The 16,741-nt window shown below is 40.5% G+C and overlaps 1 protein-coding gene across 1 annotated transcript in view; it reads right to left on the bottom strand.

Annotated features, from left to right (window-relative positions):
- The window catches only part of LOC101944133 (fructose-1,6-bisphosphatase isozyme 2), a 29,127-nt gene extending 13,503 nt beyond the window's left edge, over positions 1-15,624 (bottom strand). The window contains exons 1-3 of the mRNA XM_005304295.5: positions 14,892-15,624; positions 9,132-9,294; positions 8,107-8,199 (exon numbers count right to left, since the gene is read on the bottom strand). Coding sequence (XP_005304352.2) covers positions 8,107-8,199; positions 9,132-9,294; positions 14,892-15,064 — 429 coding nt within the window. The 5' untranslated portion in view covers positions 15,065-15,624. The remainder of the gene's footprint in view (positions 1-8,106; positions 8,200-9,131; positions 9,295-14,891) is intronic.
- Positions 15,625-16,741: the final 1,117 nt, after the last annotated feature.

The following is a 16,741-nucleotide window of genomic DNA, read 5'->3' as shown; positions in this document are numbered from 1 at the left end:
TAGGACTTATTTATAAACCACCATACACATTTACGGCATTATATAAATAACAATGTGAGCGTTCCTATTCAAGTCATATAAAATGCTTTATTGTTTTTACAAACATTAATATTAAGCACCCTATGTACGGGGTACTATTTACTCTTCTTTAGAGTAATATCTTCTTTAGAGATCTGTAAGCAACATGTGAGTTAAATTCATAGATGGTATTAAACTGGCAGGAACTGCAAATGTCCATGAGGACAGAGACATAATTCAAAAGGACCTAAAGAGAGAGCAGAAAACAGCAGAAAAAAAATGCAAGATGATATATCAAGCTGGGCAATAACTATTCAAATGTTCTTATTCAATGAAAAGGAGAAACTTGAGAAGCCATAATGCTGAAAAAGACCTAAGGGTGATAGGGAACAACAAATTAGCATGAATTCATTATGCAATGTGACAGCAAGATAGACCTGTAGAATTTTGGGCTGTATTCACAGAAACATCATATCATGGAGAAGAAAGGGGGTGTTGACAGTCTTTTTCTGTAAGACTGTACGTAAAATTGCATTTATCTCTAGGTCCCACATTGACAGAAATATATTTAGTCTAGAGGGAGTTCAGAGAAAAGCAACAAAAGTTATCGGGGCTGGAGGGCCTGACTTAAGAGAAAAGACTGAAAGAGAGAAATATTTACAGCTGGCTAGGAAATATTTACAGTTGGCTAGGAAATGACAGAGGTAGGGACATAAGTCTATGAATGTTTTGAAGGGTGTTCAAATGGATACAAAAGCAGTAATTGTATTAAATTATTAAAGGGAAAATTTGCACTAAGCGCTAGAAAAACTTCTTAATAGACGTATTAGACTTTGGATTAGTCTTCCTAGGGAAGCGATGGAGGTCCCATTGGTTGGGAGATTTAAAAGTACACTGGACAAAACATTACAAGTCCTACTTTAGTAGGACACACCAGTATTCTGGCAGGGAGGCAGAGTAGCTGATATAATAATTTCCCCCCAGTCTCTGACATCTCTACCTTTTCTGACTCTGTGATAAATTCTGAGAATTGTTATTCTCTATGCTCATTCAGGGTGAAATAGTGCCATTGACTTCATTGGAGCCAGGATTTCACCCTTGATTTTTGGCCTGTTTGCCAAAAAAGTTTGTCAGTTGTGGTGGCTTTTTTGTGATGATGCCTGTTTAGTAGGAACTTGAATGAAACCTATAGTCACAGTCCTGAGGTCCCTGTTTAGCTTTTACTCGTTTCTGACTCACGCAAACAAACTCCCATGGATTGGAATGGGATTTCATTAGTTTGCGTAGAAGCTGAATAACAAGTTAAGGATTTCGCCCTAGCTAGGGTTGATCAAAAATTTACTATTAAAATTGTTTTTCAATGGAAAATAGGGTTTTTGACTATAACAGGGCCACCTGTCCCTTTAAGGGCCGGGAAGCCTTGGGCCAGTTAGCCCAGCCCTACCTGTGCAGGGTGTGAGACTTAAAAGGAGGAAGAGGAAGTAGGGAGTGAGTTCCCTGAGAAAGGCTGCCAAAAGTCCATGGAGAGGGGGAAGCAGGATGGATGGATGGCTAGACCAGCTGAGGAAAAGTGCGGGTGGTGGGGGGTGTCTCCTGTGGCTAGCCAGACAGGCTGCTTTGATGTGGGGAAAGGAGCTGAGCTTAAGCTAGGAAGAGCCACAAGAATGATTAAAGGATTAGAAAGCATGCCTTACAGTGATGGACTTGAGCTCAATCTATTTATTTTAACAAAGGGAAGGGTAAGGGGTGACTTGATCACAGTCTATAAGTATCTACATGGAGAACAAATATCTGTTAATGGGCTCTTCAGTCTCACAGAGAAAGGAATTACATGCTCCAATGGCTGGAAGTTGAAGTTAGACAAATTCAGACTGGAAATAAGGTGCAAATTTTTAATGGTGAGAGTAATTAAGCACTTGGACAATTTACTGAGGGTCATGGTGGATTCTCCATCACTGACAATGTTTAGATCAAGATTGGATGTTTTTCCTAAAAGATCTGCTGTACAACTCATTTTAGGGAAGTTCTATGGCCTATGTTATGCCAGAGGTCAGACTAGATGATCACAGTGGTCCCTTCTGGCCTTGGAATCTATGAAACTGGCTGAGGGCTACAGTCTGCCAGGGGGCCTTGGTAGGAGGATAGATCTGACCTGGACGACTGGGTTGATTGGAGCCCAAGAGCAGGCAGTTAGGTAGTGAGATAGGCAGTTGCCACTGGGAGCCTGCCAGTAAGGAAGGAGGCTGAAGGCCCAGAGGAGCTGAAGACTCTTTTGTTTTGATGATATTTTTGGACTTGGACTTAGGGACTCTCTTAGCCTGGAAGGAATTGAATGCTTTATAGTGGGTTGGCTGGAAGGCCAACCTGCTTCTACAGTAGGAATAGACCGAAGATCATTTTTGGGAAACTGAGGCAGAAGTGCCTCAACACCAGGTCTTACCGAAGGGACATTCCAGGATAGTGCGTCTTTCTATGGAGATTTTGGACTTTGTTGAAAAACAAAGCTCCCCAAACCTGAAAAGCTTGTGCCCTATGATGCACTGTGGTGGCTGAACAAGAGGGGAGACCACTGTGCATCAGAGGCGATGTAGTTTATCCAGGGAGCCTAACCAATAGCAAAGAAAGGAGGCATGAAGCACTCAAACGACAACTCTCACAAGAACCAGGGCAGTATTTTCCAAAGTGTTTGGTTTTCAACTAAAAGTTTTTACCGAAAACTTGGAATTTGGCTGAAAATTTTCAGTTTTTGATTTTTTTTGCCATTCCCGCACTGCCCCATTTTCTAACCAGTTCTACACTGGTAAAATATAGCAACTGTTTAACAATATGTAGCAAGATGGCAACTATTTACAGAAACAATTAAGGGGATTTAATTTCTGTGTGTGTTTGTGTGGTGGTGGGTTATGGGGTTTTTTTGGGAGGTGGATTGTTCTTAAATAAGAACAGACAGAATTAGCTACATGGCATGTTATTCTCAATACCGAGACACAGCACCTTAATGGTTCCTGAGGACCTAAGACATCGTGTATGTTGTAAATTCCTATGAATGCATTCACATGTAGTCACATATTATGGACCCATGATAAAGAATTCATTTACCCCATTTGGTATGGTATAACTAATTATGATTCAGTGCAGAGCAGCTCATTCAGAAAGGTTACAGTGTACATAATGAATGCAGATTAATAAGAGTGCACATTTTAGATCCTTAATACTGACTATATGCTGCTAACTCTCTCCTAAAGAATCTTTTTCAAAAGCAGCTAGCTTGCCATGAACAGCATGTTTTTTATGCTTTTATACCTTAAAACCTTCTGTTCTAAAATTGTATGCCTATGGCGTGCACACATCTCAACATCAAAGCAATAATTGTCCACCATAGACTACTTACTTGCAAAATTAAATCTAAAAAATACACTTATGTGCAGATTGCAAACAATATTATGAATGCCTAACTTTTCTGTGCTCTCCCCCTCCCCCTACACTAAAAATGGCCAGATTTGTGCGTGTGTGTGTGTTTGACCCCCCAAAAAAGCTTCTCATTCAGACCTGATTAGACCCTGGTGTTTATGTAAAGTGAATGTAAATAAATCTTGTATGGAAGACAGTTTTCAAATACAGTATATTTATCTGAGATGATTGTTGCAGACTCATCACTAACGAATGCTTCCTCTCCCCTGCACCCCTAATATTCCTGGGTGAGAAACTAAACAATGATGGGCTATTCTGAGAAAGCAAAGGAACTTCTCCCTAGGGAAATGGACGCTGGCCAGAATTCAGCTTGTTTTTCAATTATTGTTCATGTCTGTGCTCTGAACAACCAAAGGGGGAAAGAAAGTTCAGAGTCAAACAAACTTCCACAAAGAAATGCAGATCTGTTCAAAGGTAAAAATAAAACGCTGGAAATGATGAGGTTATTTTATTGTCTTTTTAAGTCTGTGGAATAGTTCTGCCCTAGTGAAGTATAATAAAAAGTGAACCAGTGAATTAAAACAGACAGCAGAAGCCTTATAACAACCTTTGAGTATTTTCCTTCAACAATATTTTGGCTATGGTATAGGGGATGTCTTAGCATAGGCTTTAAAATATCTGACTTCATAAAATCAAAGGTTTAAACTTTGGAAAAATCAGTTCAGCACTTCATTGTTGCAAGATAGATAAAATCAGTTCCATGAGGTTTTAATGTCTCTTTCAGAATACACTATACAAACTGAGTTTGAAATTTTTGTCATAAGTGACTTGCCCAAAGCCCAGGAGAGGGGGTTCACTATAAGAGCTGGAATTAGATCTTGAAGAATCCTGGTTCCCAATCTTGCGTTCAGACCACTAAGCTATGCATCTCTTAGTAAAGATCAATAATTAGCATCTGTTGCCCTTTCCCCCTCTCCTTACTTCTCATGTACCAGGGGGAAATGACATGCACTGTTAAACTGATGGATAGTGAGAGAACTTGTCTGGAGATCTTGACAATATTACAAAAAAGGCAGTGGAATGTCACAGGACCACTGTGGGATGTAGACTCATGCAGGCTCTCTGTGTGTGTGGAGGTGGGGGAGAAGATATTCATTAGGCTGCTATGTTTCCCCCAAAATAATAATTTTTAGTTATGCTAAAAAGTGGGTTAAGCCACCACACTCCCAGGAGTTCACATATTACAACAGCATCAGTAGTCCTCTCTTAACAAACACACTGCTTAACCTACACAACATCTCAACAGGATCTGACGGCTAAGGCCCTGGAAGTCAGTTTTAAAGGCACCTGATCTTTTGACTTAAGCCAGATGGTCCGTCCACCTATCTCTGCTTTGCTTCCTTAAAGCTTTTTTTTTTTTTTTTTTTTTTTGGTGTGTGGAGTTTTAGAAATAATATTCCTGCTGGTGAAAGGAGATTCAAGGGGAAGCAAAGAGGATACCAACATCTATTCACGAAGAGAAAAGAATGCAAGCAAAACCAAGAAGAAAAATAGAGTAAACAAACGATAACATGTTTCTTCAAGAGACTGCATTTCTGCCACCAAGTGGGGTGTGAGAGACTATAAATTAGGAGTGGTGTGCTGTCCTAGACTTGTTTACAAGACTCAAGGTGGTATCTTCCAGTACTAAGTAGGCAGGTACTGTTAGTTTCCTCTCTTTCCTTGGATTCAAAAGAATCTGCAATGAGCCACAGGGGTCCCTTTTCAACCAGATGTTCCGGTTGAAAACCGGACACTTGGCAACCCTAAATGGTAGTGGTCATTCTGTCTTTACCTTCAAGAAAGAAGTACTTCTTTAAAGAGAGTACTCAAGATTCTAATGACTAGTGTTGGTAGGAGAATCTGACCCTACCATTTGTTTCTTCTCAGGCTATCTCTTCCTTACATCACTATATCAGATTTTAGGGACAGGGAATGAAAAAATCAGTGTACCGATCTGGCTCAAACCATTCAGAAGGCCCCCTACATACCTTAAGGCCTTCTCTTAGCAGTGAATTGTTATATCAAATGGAGTTGCCTCCAGCTCTTGAAATATACGGAGGAACTTTTTAAAAGACTACTTCTTAAATACAGCCCTGCATCCAGAAATATTTGGCATGGTTACCAAATCAACACTGCAGTTACTTTTACATAACCTGAACAACTATTGTTAAACTCCAACGATATCTGAATTCTGGAGATTAAGTCCCTCTTGTCAATGTGTAGGGAGCATGTTCATCCTTGTGTGCTTGTACAGAATACTGTTCATAAGGGGGAAAGATGTGGTCCAAGACTGGACTAGAAGCCAGGAGCTCTAATTCCAGCTCTGACACTCACTTTCTTTGTAGCCTTGGCACATTACTTAGACTATTTGATGGTTCATTGTTCAAAAGATGCTGTCTCAGTCTATTAAAGTTCTAACTAGCTTTATAGCTTCTTTCCTAAAAGGAAGTCACTTCACAGAAATGTTTGAACACTGGAGTGCCTTTGGGATCCAGGTTCAGGCAGTGACATGATGAGAAAATCATTCATATGCACGATCATATAATCAGAAGGGACCCCATAAGTGTGGTAGCAGTTATGAATGGTCTTTTTAAGCTGACCTGATGTACTTCAAAATCCTTTCCATGGGGAAGATTATTTAAAATTGTTTAAATTATTTTCTTTCCTAGATAGATTTTCAGTCCCTTGGGAGAGCATTTCATCATTTTTTCTTTCATAAATGTCTGTTGCTGCAGAATTTCAAAAAATTTTTATTACTTGGTTATTTTGATTTAGCTAATGGCTTTGAAGAAGGGCATGTTGGTAAAAATCCCATAAAATCCTCCCATCTGAGAGGGCTGGATATTTAGCTAATTTATCCTGCTAAATTAGCACCTCAGTGGAAAGGAAGATGCTAAATAAAAAATGCTGTCTGTGCATAAGTGGCCTTTCTAGTACCTGTGTGTACAACATAGTTTTTTGTCTTTCAAGTGTGATTTGTTAAATTGTTCAAGTAACTAAAATAAGTGCACTTGATCCTGTGGGTGGAATCTTTATCCTTTGGTTACATCTAATCTTTTGAGTGACTGAAGTAATTTTGTATTGAGTATTGTAGGTTGTACATTAATGAATTGTACCATTCATTAAGTATTGATGTTTGCCCCTACATAGACTTTAATTCTAAAATGAGATGTCAGAAGGCACTCAGGTTTTGTTTGTTGGTTCGTTCGTTTGTTTGTTTGAGAGAGAGTGAGGAAAAAATTGTAGAAAACGAATTGAAAACCTTATTGGTAAGTGGTTTTGAAAGGCCTCGCCATTACTGGGGGAAAAAGGGGTGTTCTTAACTCCAGTTAGCCATCTTGAGGTAAAATCCTAAAGAAGACAAGGCAGTTCGTAGTTTTCACACAAATTAGCAGCTGGAGTTATATATAAGAGGGAGCTTATTCTTGAACTCAACCTGTTGACAAGGAAGTCTGTAGTCTTCACAAGTTTTCATTAGGATTTTACCTCCAGATGGCTAACTGGAGTTAAGAACACCCCTTTCCCCCTCCCCGAGAAGGCAAGGTCAAAGAGGGTACTACTAAATGGTAATATGATGCTCACAATTATAAATTCAATAGACACCACATAGTAATTTCCTGTTCTAAGTGTAGGAGGTAATCATGGCATCTTGCCTTCTGTTTTCTGAGCCTTTAGGATTCATGTTTTTAAGCATTTCTTTGCAAACATGAGAGCTGTAACCTTAAAAAAGAGAGAACTGTGTGTCTCGTGTCATCATATGATTCTGTGAGCTAGGGCTTTCATAAAAGCAACAAATATTGCGAGACTTGCAGTAAAATTGTGAGAACTGACATCATTCTAACTGTTGGCAAATGCTGGTGGTTAAATGGCTACCACTCTGTTGATACTCAGACCTTCTTGTCAACTGTTGGGAATGGGTGACATCTGCGCTGATTGAATTGGCCTCATTAGCACTGACCTCCCATCTTTTCATGTGCTGTAATATATATACCTGCCTACTGTATTTTTCACTCCATGCATCTGATGAAGTGGGTTTTAGCCCATGAAAGCTTATGTCCAAATAAATTTGTTAGTCTCTAAGGTGCCACAAGGATTCCTTGTTGTTTTTGCTGATACAGACTAACACTGCTACCACTCTGAAACCTGGCACTCTATGTAGCTCCCTAGTGGGCAAACAAACATTGTGAGTTGTAGAGATGGACAGGAACCCATATTCCAGACCTGAACATTCCTGAACTTTAAGTTTGGTTCTGCACCTTCACACTGGAGCTCTGGCCCATCTCTACATCCTGTCCCCACCCCACCCCCAGCACTCACTGAAGTGAGTAAATAGGATTGATGTAGCTAACGAGTTGCCTTATAATTAGAAACCACTTTTGTTTTAATTACTCTGTGTGATACAGAAGGAAGTGCTGTGGCCCAAGAATTTCACGTGGACAATTAAGTGTGCTTCTTCCTAAAAATTTAGCCCATTATTTGATATAAATATATATTCATTGTATATCTATATCACTGTCTCTTTAAAGCTCTTTTTATTCAAAAGACAGTGGAAAAGAAAGTGAAACGAGCTGATATACAGGAAATGTTTTGTTCTCACTGGGTGAATCATACTGTGTGTTTTGTTCTTCAACGTACCTTCTTGTAGATAGCAAATATCGTTCCTATTGATGCCAAGCAATCTATATTGGAAGAACCATCTAGTGGATCAAAGCACACCACATATTTACCCTAAAAGGAGAGAGAAGAGGAGTATTAAATATGCTGACTTGCTGTATCTTTTTCCTTTGTTTGGTAAACACCATCTTTTTCTTACAACATTTAGATAACCAAATGCCCTTGATAAATCCAGACCGAATACGGTTGTAATCTGTATAGCACATCACCAAAATGCAGAGAGAGAAGGGGCTTGCCCAAACAGCTGACAATGTAACTACACAAAAGATTGGGGGTGAGGAAAGGGCATAGTGTGAAAGCAAAGGAACTGAGTGGTTTTGTTCCAGTTTTTGTCTTGGTTTATTGAACAAATTTTGTTTAAATTGTATTGTGAGTTGAATGAATGGATTTATGAAGCGAGGCTTGAGGGTAGGGAGGCAGGGATGGCTGGCTTTTGGTGGAGTGCTAATCGAAATCCTGAACTGTGAATTAGTGTTTCCTTGGGACTTCATGTTAAATTAATGGAGGGGTATCATAATCGAAGATGATTTCCATACATCCGGAAATCCCAGAAGTAGCCATTTGTTAGGGCAGTTAATTTAGAGCCCAGTTCTGCCAGCCTTGCTCAAACTGAGTAGCAATGTACTCCTTATAGTCCTGGCTAAATATTCATGCAAACAAAAACAGGTCACACCAATGTTCAAAAAAGGGTCCAAACATGGTAGGATTCAATTGGGATCCCAGTTTCACTAACATGCTCACAAATAATTATTCCCCCAGTTTTAATTATGAATCCTTTGCAAGGACTTCCTTACTTATTGAAAACCGCTCACCCACTGTAACTAATCATTTAAGCAGTAGAATAATATGCAGATTCTCTGCTATTGCTTAGGAACTTGTGCCTTTTTGCTTTCTTACAGGTAACATAGTCCCTAACCTCTTTTTCAATACTCGGAATAACAGCACCACCTGCTGCTAAATGAGAGAACACAGACATATATACAGACCCTCTTGTCTTGTGGAGTGATAATGGCATCTTTATTCTCCTCTGAGACTAGGACACAGGTGCCATAGGAGGACTGTAGCATGTTAATAACCAGAGAATTGGATAGCACATCAAGCTTCTTCACTTCATCACCAGTCACGTTCACAGTTCCTGCTATTCCATACCTAAAGAAAGGAGGATGTGTACATGGCAGTGAAAACACTAAGAAACCTCAAAGCAACAAGACAGGCCTGAATTTTGACAGGAACATAATGTTCATGAACATTAAGACTTCGGAAAAGTGATGACCGTGGCTTTTCCCTGCCAATCTCTCACCCTCCACACCTCCCACATACACCAAGTCTTTAAAATATCTCTGTAGATATCCATTCCTGGTGGTAAATGAAAATCTGCCCAAGGGAGGGAAAGATTGTGGCTTCAGTTCTGGGCTGTGATCTCTTCATGACAGTTCAGCCACTATAAAGTCACCTTAACTGACTGACCTCTGAGGAATACCCCAGGCACCAGAATGGCCCTCCTCTATCCTCAAACACCCCCTCCCCCCCCATGAGGCTTCTGCTGCGAGTGAGTGCTGGGGGAGATGGCCAAAGGATGGAGGCTTGTTTGAGGAAGGAGTGTGTGGCCAGAGCCTGTTCTCTGCCTCAGAGCAGCCCGTAGGGAGCCATTCGGCATCTCCATAAATTAAACCAGCCTGTAAGGAGTCTTTAATTTACATCTGGGGCCAGACAGATCACTGTCCAGGCCCCAAATTCAGAGCCTTACAAACCTCGTTGAGCTACCTCTCTCTCTCTCCTCTGAACTGCACCTCAGAATGGACTAGATTAGACAGTGATGGTATTTCCATGATAAACCCCTATTTTCAGAGGTTTAGTTTAAAAAAAATTCTAAAGCAAAACTCTCAACTCAGAAAATAAAATTGTGATTTACTTTATCTGATTCAGTCACTTTTGAGACCAAGGGAAGCAAATAAGAGACCCTGTGACAGCATTTTATTGCTCTCCTATAAAGCAAATACTTTGTTTTTATAAAGGGGCAGGTGGTTAGTCCTTAAATGGACTATTTTCTCTTTTCTTAGATTTTTAAAACTTTTTTTTTTTTTTAGTGTTTTTCCCTGTTGGAGCCCTTGTTGGGGGAACTGTGCTCCCCCTCCCTCTTTCTCTCCCTCTCCAACTCCCTCAGGATAGCATAATGAGTGTTGTTTTTTTAAATACAGTACTGACCGAGATTTTCAAAATTAAGTAGTGTTCTTGGGGTTACTCAGTTTTTGGGTGCCCATCTTGCCACCTTAAGGTGCCTTAAGTAGGGCCCCTCCCCCTAAAAGATGCCTAAAATCACTAGTCTCTCTCAAAAATTCTGGTCACTTGTTCTTAAACTATGTTTGTCTGGGGAGCCTCACTGTTGACCATGGACCTTAAACATAAGCAAGACTGCAGCGCACATTGTTATAGCTTCCCTCAGGAAGATACATGGTTATATTCCTTGTGCATGCAAAGCTGATGAAAGTAACCAGAATGTGCAAAGAATACGGCATCAAGCCCAGAATATTTATTAAGAATTCTTCACTTGCTGTCCAAGTGATTTGATCTTGCTGCCATCGCTGAAGTCAGTAGGGTTTGATCAAATGTGCTGCATGCTTTGCTTTTTAAAATCAGAATGAGCGCATGTTGCAGTTGGTTTAGACTTCCTTTATAGAAAACAGAAGTAGGCTTAATGTCAAATTTTATATCAGATCCTAGCCATAATTTTAAAGAGATCCCAAATGGCACACAAATTAATCTGTTTGATAATATGCCTTACTAATGTTTTCCACATGCAAGTGCTTCTACTTCATGTAGTGACCCATCTATACCACCAGATGGCTCCATTTTGCAGTCAATCAGTGACTGCACTTCAGAAAGAGTTGTTGATTCCTCATGGAAAACTTATAGTTTGGCGATTTTCAAAATTTATTTCCCCTTGTTTTTAGGGAAATTTGCTTGAAGACAGGAGTTTTGTTTGTTAAATATCCTTCTGTTCTTGCTGCTTCTTTTGCTACCACGATAATGTTTGTGATGGCTTCAGTGGTTGCTGTGGCAATTACATCTGGGGCTCGGAGGGGGATGGGGGGGGGAGGAAGAGGGAGACACACATGGATTATTTCACTCATCACAGAAATGCATCCACCCCTGAGAAGGAATGGAGCAGCTGTTTTAATGTATGGAGTATTGGGATGGGAAGTGATTCCATTAACTCTGTCCTTCCTTGTGGCTCCTTTGCCGCCTTTTCTTTCCCCCCAAGAATATGGGGGCCTGCTGCTGTCACCTCCACTGCCCCAGAATCCATCACTTTCTCCTTGATGAGTTTTTTTCCCCTTGCACTGATGCCCACAAGGAGTGCACTAGAGCCGCACTGGGGCATCTGCCATTGCACAGCAGCGACACCTGGCAATGGAACTGCAGCTATAACAGGATATGGGGAAGGAGCAGAGCCCCTGAGCTCACAGCATAGGATTGGAAGCTATGATATCACAATGCATTGTTAGTGCCATGCTGAGGATTTCTGTGGAATTAGTTGAGCTCTCAGTTGTAGGGAAGATTGCCACCAACAGAATCCATAGTGCGACTTCCTGCTGCACCTGGAAATATTCAGACTTTACAAAGGACTGACATTAATCAGAGAACAAGGGGTTGGAGCAGATAAATTCTTGTGAAACAAAGGTCACGTTTTCATGTGTTTGCCAACAGATGGCCAGACACTAAAGCTAATAAGCAGAGTTCCCTATCTGATTGCTTCACTCTTTGCTTACGTACATGTTACCACAGCTGTCTCTCTAAAGCACTTTGTCACTCGCAGCAGCTCGCTCTGTTGAGGGAAAAAGTTGGAGACTCCCCAGCTGAGGGAAGGGAAATAATGACCCATGAAATATAAGTACAGTGATTTCTAAATAGGGTATTTTTAAGTCTTTCATAGTGACATTTCACTATTAAGATTGTTGGGGCATGCTACAACATGCTATTATTCACAGTATGTGGTTTTATTAAATGATTATGTATGAAATACAGATGAGATTTATTCGGTAAGCTCACAATTAGTTGCAGAGCCCAACAAATGACTTCAGCTATGTATCCACTCCAAGATAATCTGCTCAGATTTCACATATGTAATGTATAAGTACTTTATTTTCAAAGAAACAAATGGAATTTGCCTCCTAACTGCCCTCTGTGTCTTTCAAAATCTTCTCCTTTGTTGGTGAATAGAAAACTTTCAAAAAGTTGGTGTTAACTTTTTAAATATTAAAGAAGCCACGCCATACCCTCTTATTTGGGAGAATTAGAAATGGCAGGCCTATTTAACTTCATTTGTCATTTAAAAAAAAAAAATTCTAGCCCTTTTTCATGTGAAGATAGCATTGAAAATATAAACGGATGTCAATCCTAGTGATTGATTTACAATTGGTCATTGAAATTTCCTAAAGCTCATGGTTGGTTGTTTGACATGACTGATGAGATCAGTGGGATGTATGATTATTGGATTATTTCCTGAAACTTTTGTTTTTTCAAAGAGAGGCCTTTCTTCCTCAATATAATAGATGCTTCAGTTCTGAGGGAGGAATTGTAATGTTGAAACATTAGTCATGTCTCTTTTAGGTTGAGAATAAATTCTGTTTCTTATCTATATATTATTATTTACTATGTATTTTAGGGTTTTAAAAATTGGAATACCACAAAAGTTCAGAATGCAACTTTTCCTTTGTCATGTCATGTCAGTGAAAACAGTTTGGCTTCAGTTAATATCCAACAAAAGAGTGGGGAGGGAAATGGTCTAGTGGTTACAGCACAGGAGAGGTTCAATAAGGACAAGTGCAGAGTCCTGCACTTAGGATGGAAGAATCCCATGCACTGCTACAGACTAGGGACCGAATGGCTAGGCAGCAGTTCTGCAGAGAAGGATCTAGGGGTTACAGTGGACGAGAAGCTGGATATGGGTCAACAGTGTGCTAATGGCATTTTGGGCTGTATAAGTAGGGGCATTGCCAGCAGATTGAGGGATGTGATCATTCCCCTCTATTCGACATTGGTGAGGCCTCATCTGGAGTACTGTCCAGTTTTGGGCCCCACACTACAAGGAGGATGTGGAAAAATTGGAAAGAGTCCAGCAGAGGGCAACAAAAATGATTAGGGGGCTGGAGCACATGTCTTATGAGGAGAGGCTGAGGGAACTGGGATTGTTTAGTCTGCAGAAGAGAAGAATGAGGGGGGATTTGATAGCTGCTTTAAACTACCTGAAAGGGGGTTCCAAAGAGGTTGGATCTAGACTGTTCTCAGTGGTAGCAGATGACAGAACAAGGAGTAATGGTCTCAAGTTGCAGTGGGGGAGGTTTAGGTTGGATATTAGGAAAAACGTTTTCACTAGGAGGGGGGTGAAGCACTGGACTGGGTTACCTAGGGAGGTGGTGGAATCTCCTTCCTTAGAGGTTTTTAAGGTCAGGCTTGACAAAGCCCTGGCTGAATGATTTAGTTGGGGATTGGTCCTGCTTTGAGCAGGGGGTTGGACTAGATGACCTCCTGAGGTCCCATCCAACCCTGATGTTCTATGAGAGTCAAAGATCTATTTCTGGGTCTGCCACTGACTCACTGTGAGACCTTGGGCAAAGCACCTAACTGCTCTATGAATTATATTTCCCATATGTAAAATGGGGATAATGATACCTTGCTCACATGGTGCTGTGATGTTAATTCATAGTTTGCAAAGGACATAAAGATTCTTGAATGAGGATGCTGTAGAAATGCAAAGTACTTGAGATTCCTCTGCCATAGAGTATATAGGAATAAACTGCTTAATGGAGTATTCTGCCGTCATTATACATGTATAGCCCCATCACTAACCCTCGGAATTAAGCGTACACACCATACACATATACAAGAATATATGTAAATTATACAGTTTTTATTAGATTTCTCTTCCTGCCCCCAGCCTCTACTGACACGTTGCTACTGAAGGACCAGCATCAGTGTCTATTTTGAGCCAATGCATGAAAAACAGGTCAGTTCATTTCAGACCATTTCAAGGCAATCCTCAGTTCCCATCTTCTAATAGACCAGAAGCCAGACGAGCTGGTTGTGTTTGCCCTTCACATAGGGCCACACACCACTTTCGGGTGACCTTGACACCCGAGGGAGTGGGATACACACAAGGAGGACAGTATATGGCCTTCTCTTAGCACTGCTGAATCATAATATTGTTAATACTATAGTAATGGATATGGACATCAGCATTCCCAAGGTAAACCCTGATTTTCCACAGTTCAGACGCTAGCTGTGACAATCTGTTTGGACATTAGCAGAAGATATCTAAATGTGATAGTCTTCAAATTTTCTAAGACTTAAAAATACACCAGTTCACCATTTAAAAAAGTTAAGATGATGAATAGGACAGGAAATAATGGCACTAGGTTTTTGTTTTGCTTTCATTTGACTGTTTTTAAACTGAAATTTTGCAGAACCACAGCTAGTCTCAGGGAACATTTCAGGAACAATTTTAAAATTCTCCATAAACACACACTCCCCCTTCTGGCATGTACACCATTTCCAATATCATTTTGCTAGATTTTGAGCTCAGAATTCATACTTTCAGTTACATGGTTTAAAAGAAGTATATTGAATTTAAAGTGGGTGAATTTTTGAAAAAAATTCACAAAACTCTTGCCCTTTCCCCAGTCTTCATGTGGAGGCAAATCCCTCTCCTCCTCCTCCCTTCCCCCATATGTCTAAATAGGACTCACATCTGAGCGAGGCCTGCCTTTCTGACTGCAGAGGAGGTGGCCTTCACGGCAGTCAGCATTGAGTTGAGCAGCTGTGTCAGCTCCCCTGTAGCGCCTTTAACACGTCGTCCCTTTTCCATAACGTATCGGGTAAGGGTTAACATATCTGTTTCGAAGGGACTTCTGTCTGACATCTTTGCTGGCAAATAAAGTTATCTTTTTAGTTAGAACCAGTTGCTTTCCTGCAACGTTGCTTCTCCTCAGTAGCTGTTGTATTTTAAGGAGACGCTGTTGGCTCGTGTGCTAGACATGGTTTATTAAAATGTTCTTGAGCCCATGTGATTTAAATGCTTGAAATAGCTGTGCAGTCTGCCTGTTCTGTAGATCTCCCAGGATGCATAAACGCAGCTTGGGAAAGAGACAACTACTGAAAAATTACCCTCCTCCCCCTTCTCCACCACATATTTAATTTAGTGATTTGCAAACATAATACTAGTCCTGTTGCATGGAGAGCAGTGAAACGTTATTAGTACAGATGTCTTGCTAGCAAGTCAGTTAAGTGCCATTCAGCAGATAGGTAGGGGAACGCTCTGTAACAAAGACGAAACTAGAATTCTATCTTGCTCCAGCTGACAGTCTGAAAGATAAATCAGTTCACTTATTTGACAACCTCTTGACAAATTTCAAATGGAGAAAATATGCAACAGTGTTGTTGATACACTAGTTCCTTATGCAATCGATTCTGCTGCACATCACACTAAGCACTCTGAATTCGGTACACTAGTGATCTCTTCCAGTACAACACAGACTAAGCAATTTAGCTGCGGGGTCAATAGCCAAGTTTCAGTTTTTGAACTGGAAATTTTGCCCACAATGTTGTGGGGCTGGGCAGCAAAGATCAGTGCCATGAGGCACCTGGTATTTGCTGGCTGTCCCACTTTGGTATGCTTCTTCAGCTCCGTGGTCACAGAGGGCCTAGCTTTCAAAGGCATTTAGAGTCATAGTGCTAAAGGCCAGAAGGGGCCACCAAACCATCTAGTCTGACATGTATATCACACGCCGCTGCCACCACCACCACTACCATTCAGCACTTGCACAATTCCCAGTGAAGTCAGTGGAAGTTGCATGGCCTCTCCCTGGGCGCAGGAGGGCTGCAGAGTGCTACACTTCTGAAAAATCACATCTTAAACATGTGTCACTGTTAAAAAGGGGCTAGTACCTAAAGTACCTACCTCATATGGGTAGTGTGAGGCTTAGTTCGTTGTCTCATGGAAACTGTTCTGGCATGCTAAATTATATAACTAGACACTAGCATGCTTAGCATCTACACAATGATTTGCTACAAATTTTCTCTAAAGGTGTCTTATATTCCTTGTTAGCCTGCTGAGATCATGTTCAACTATCATTCTTTCTTAGTCCATGCTAACTTGTAATATTACAGTGCAGTGTAGGTGAAAAGCACTGGTTAATTAAGGCCTGAGATATGGCTAAATAGTTATTCAATAACTTACAAGAGCAAGTTAAACTTTAAGCATTTCTATACACCACAAGTTTGCAGCAATGTCACTAGATTAGATTGGTTTAAAAATCAATGTTGTTACACTGGTGCAACTTTTCTAATATAGACAGGCACTAACTTGCAACTGCATTACACTCTCAGCATGCTTGGACAGCCTTATGATTGTGAAGCGCTTTAAGATCTGATGAAAAAACACTACATAAGAGCCAAGCAGTATTATTATTTGTTAGAATACTGCTATGTGTGGACAGAGAAATGCAAGTGAAATAGGACTGATAGCACAGATGCTCTGTAACCTGATAATTACACACGAGCTGATATGAACATTTTAATTACACATGGTATAATTTGT

The sequence above is a fragment of the Chrysemys picta genome, chromosome 6 (genome assembly GCF_011386835.1).
Source record: "Chrysemys picta bellii isolate R12L10 chromosome 6, ASM1138683v2, whole genome shotgun sequence".
Lineage (NCBI taxonomy): Eukaryota > Metazoa > Chordata > Testudines > Emydidae > Chrysemys > Chrysemys picta.
The sequence above is the reverse complement of the archived record's forward strand: the minus strand, read 5'-3'. Positions and strand labels throughout refer to the sequence as shown.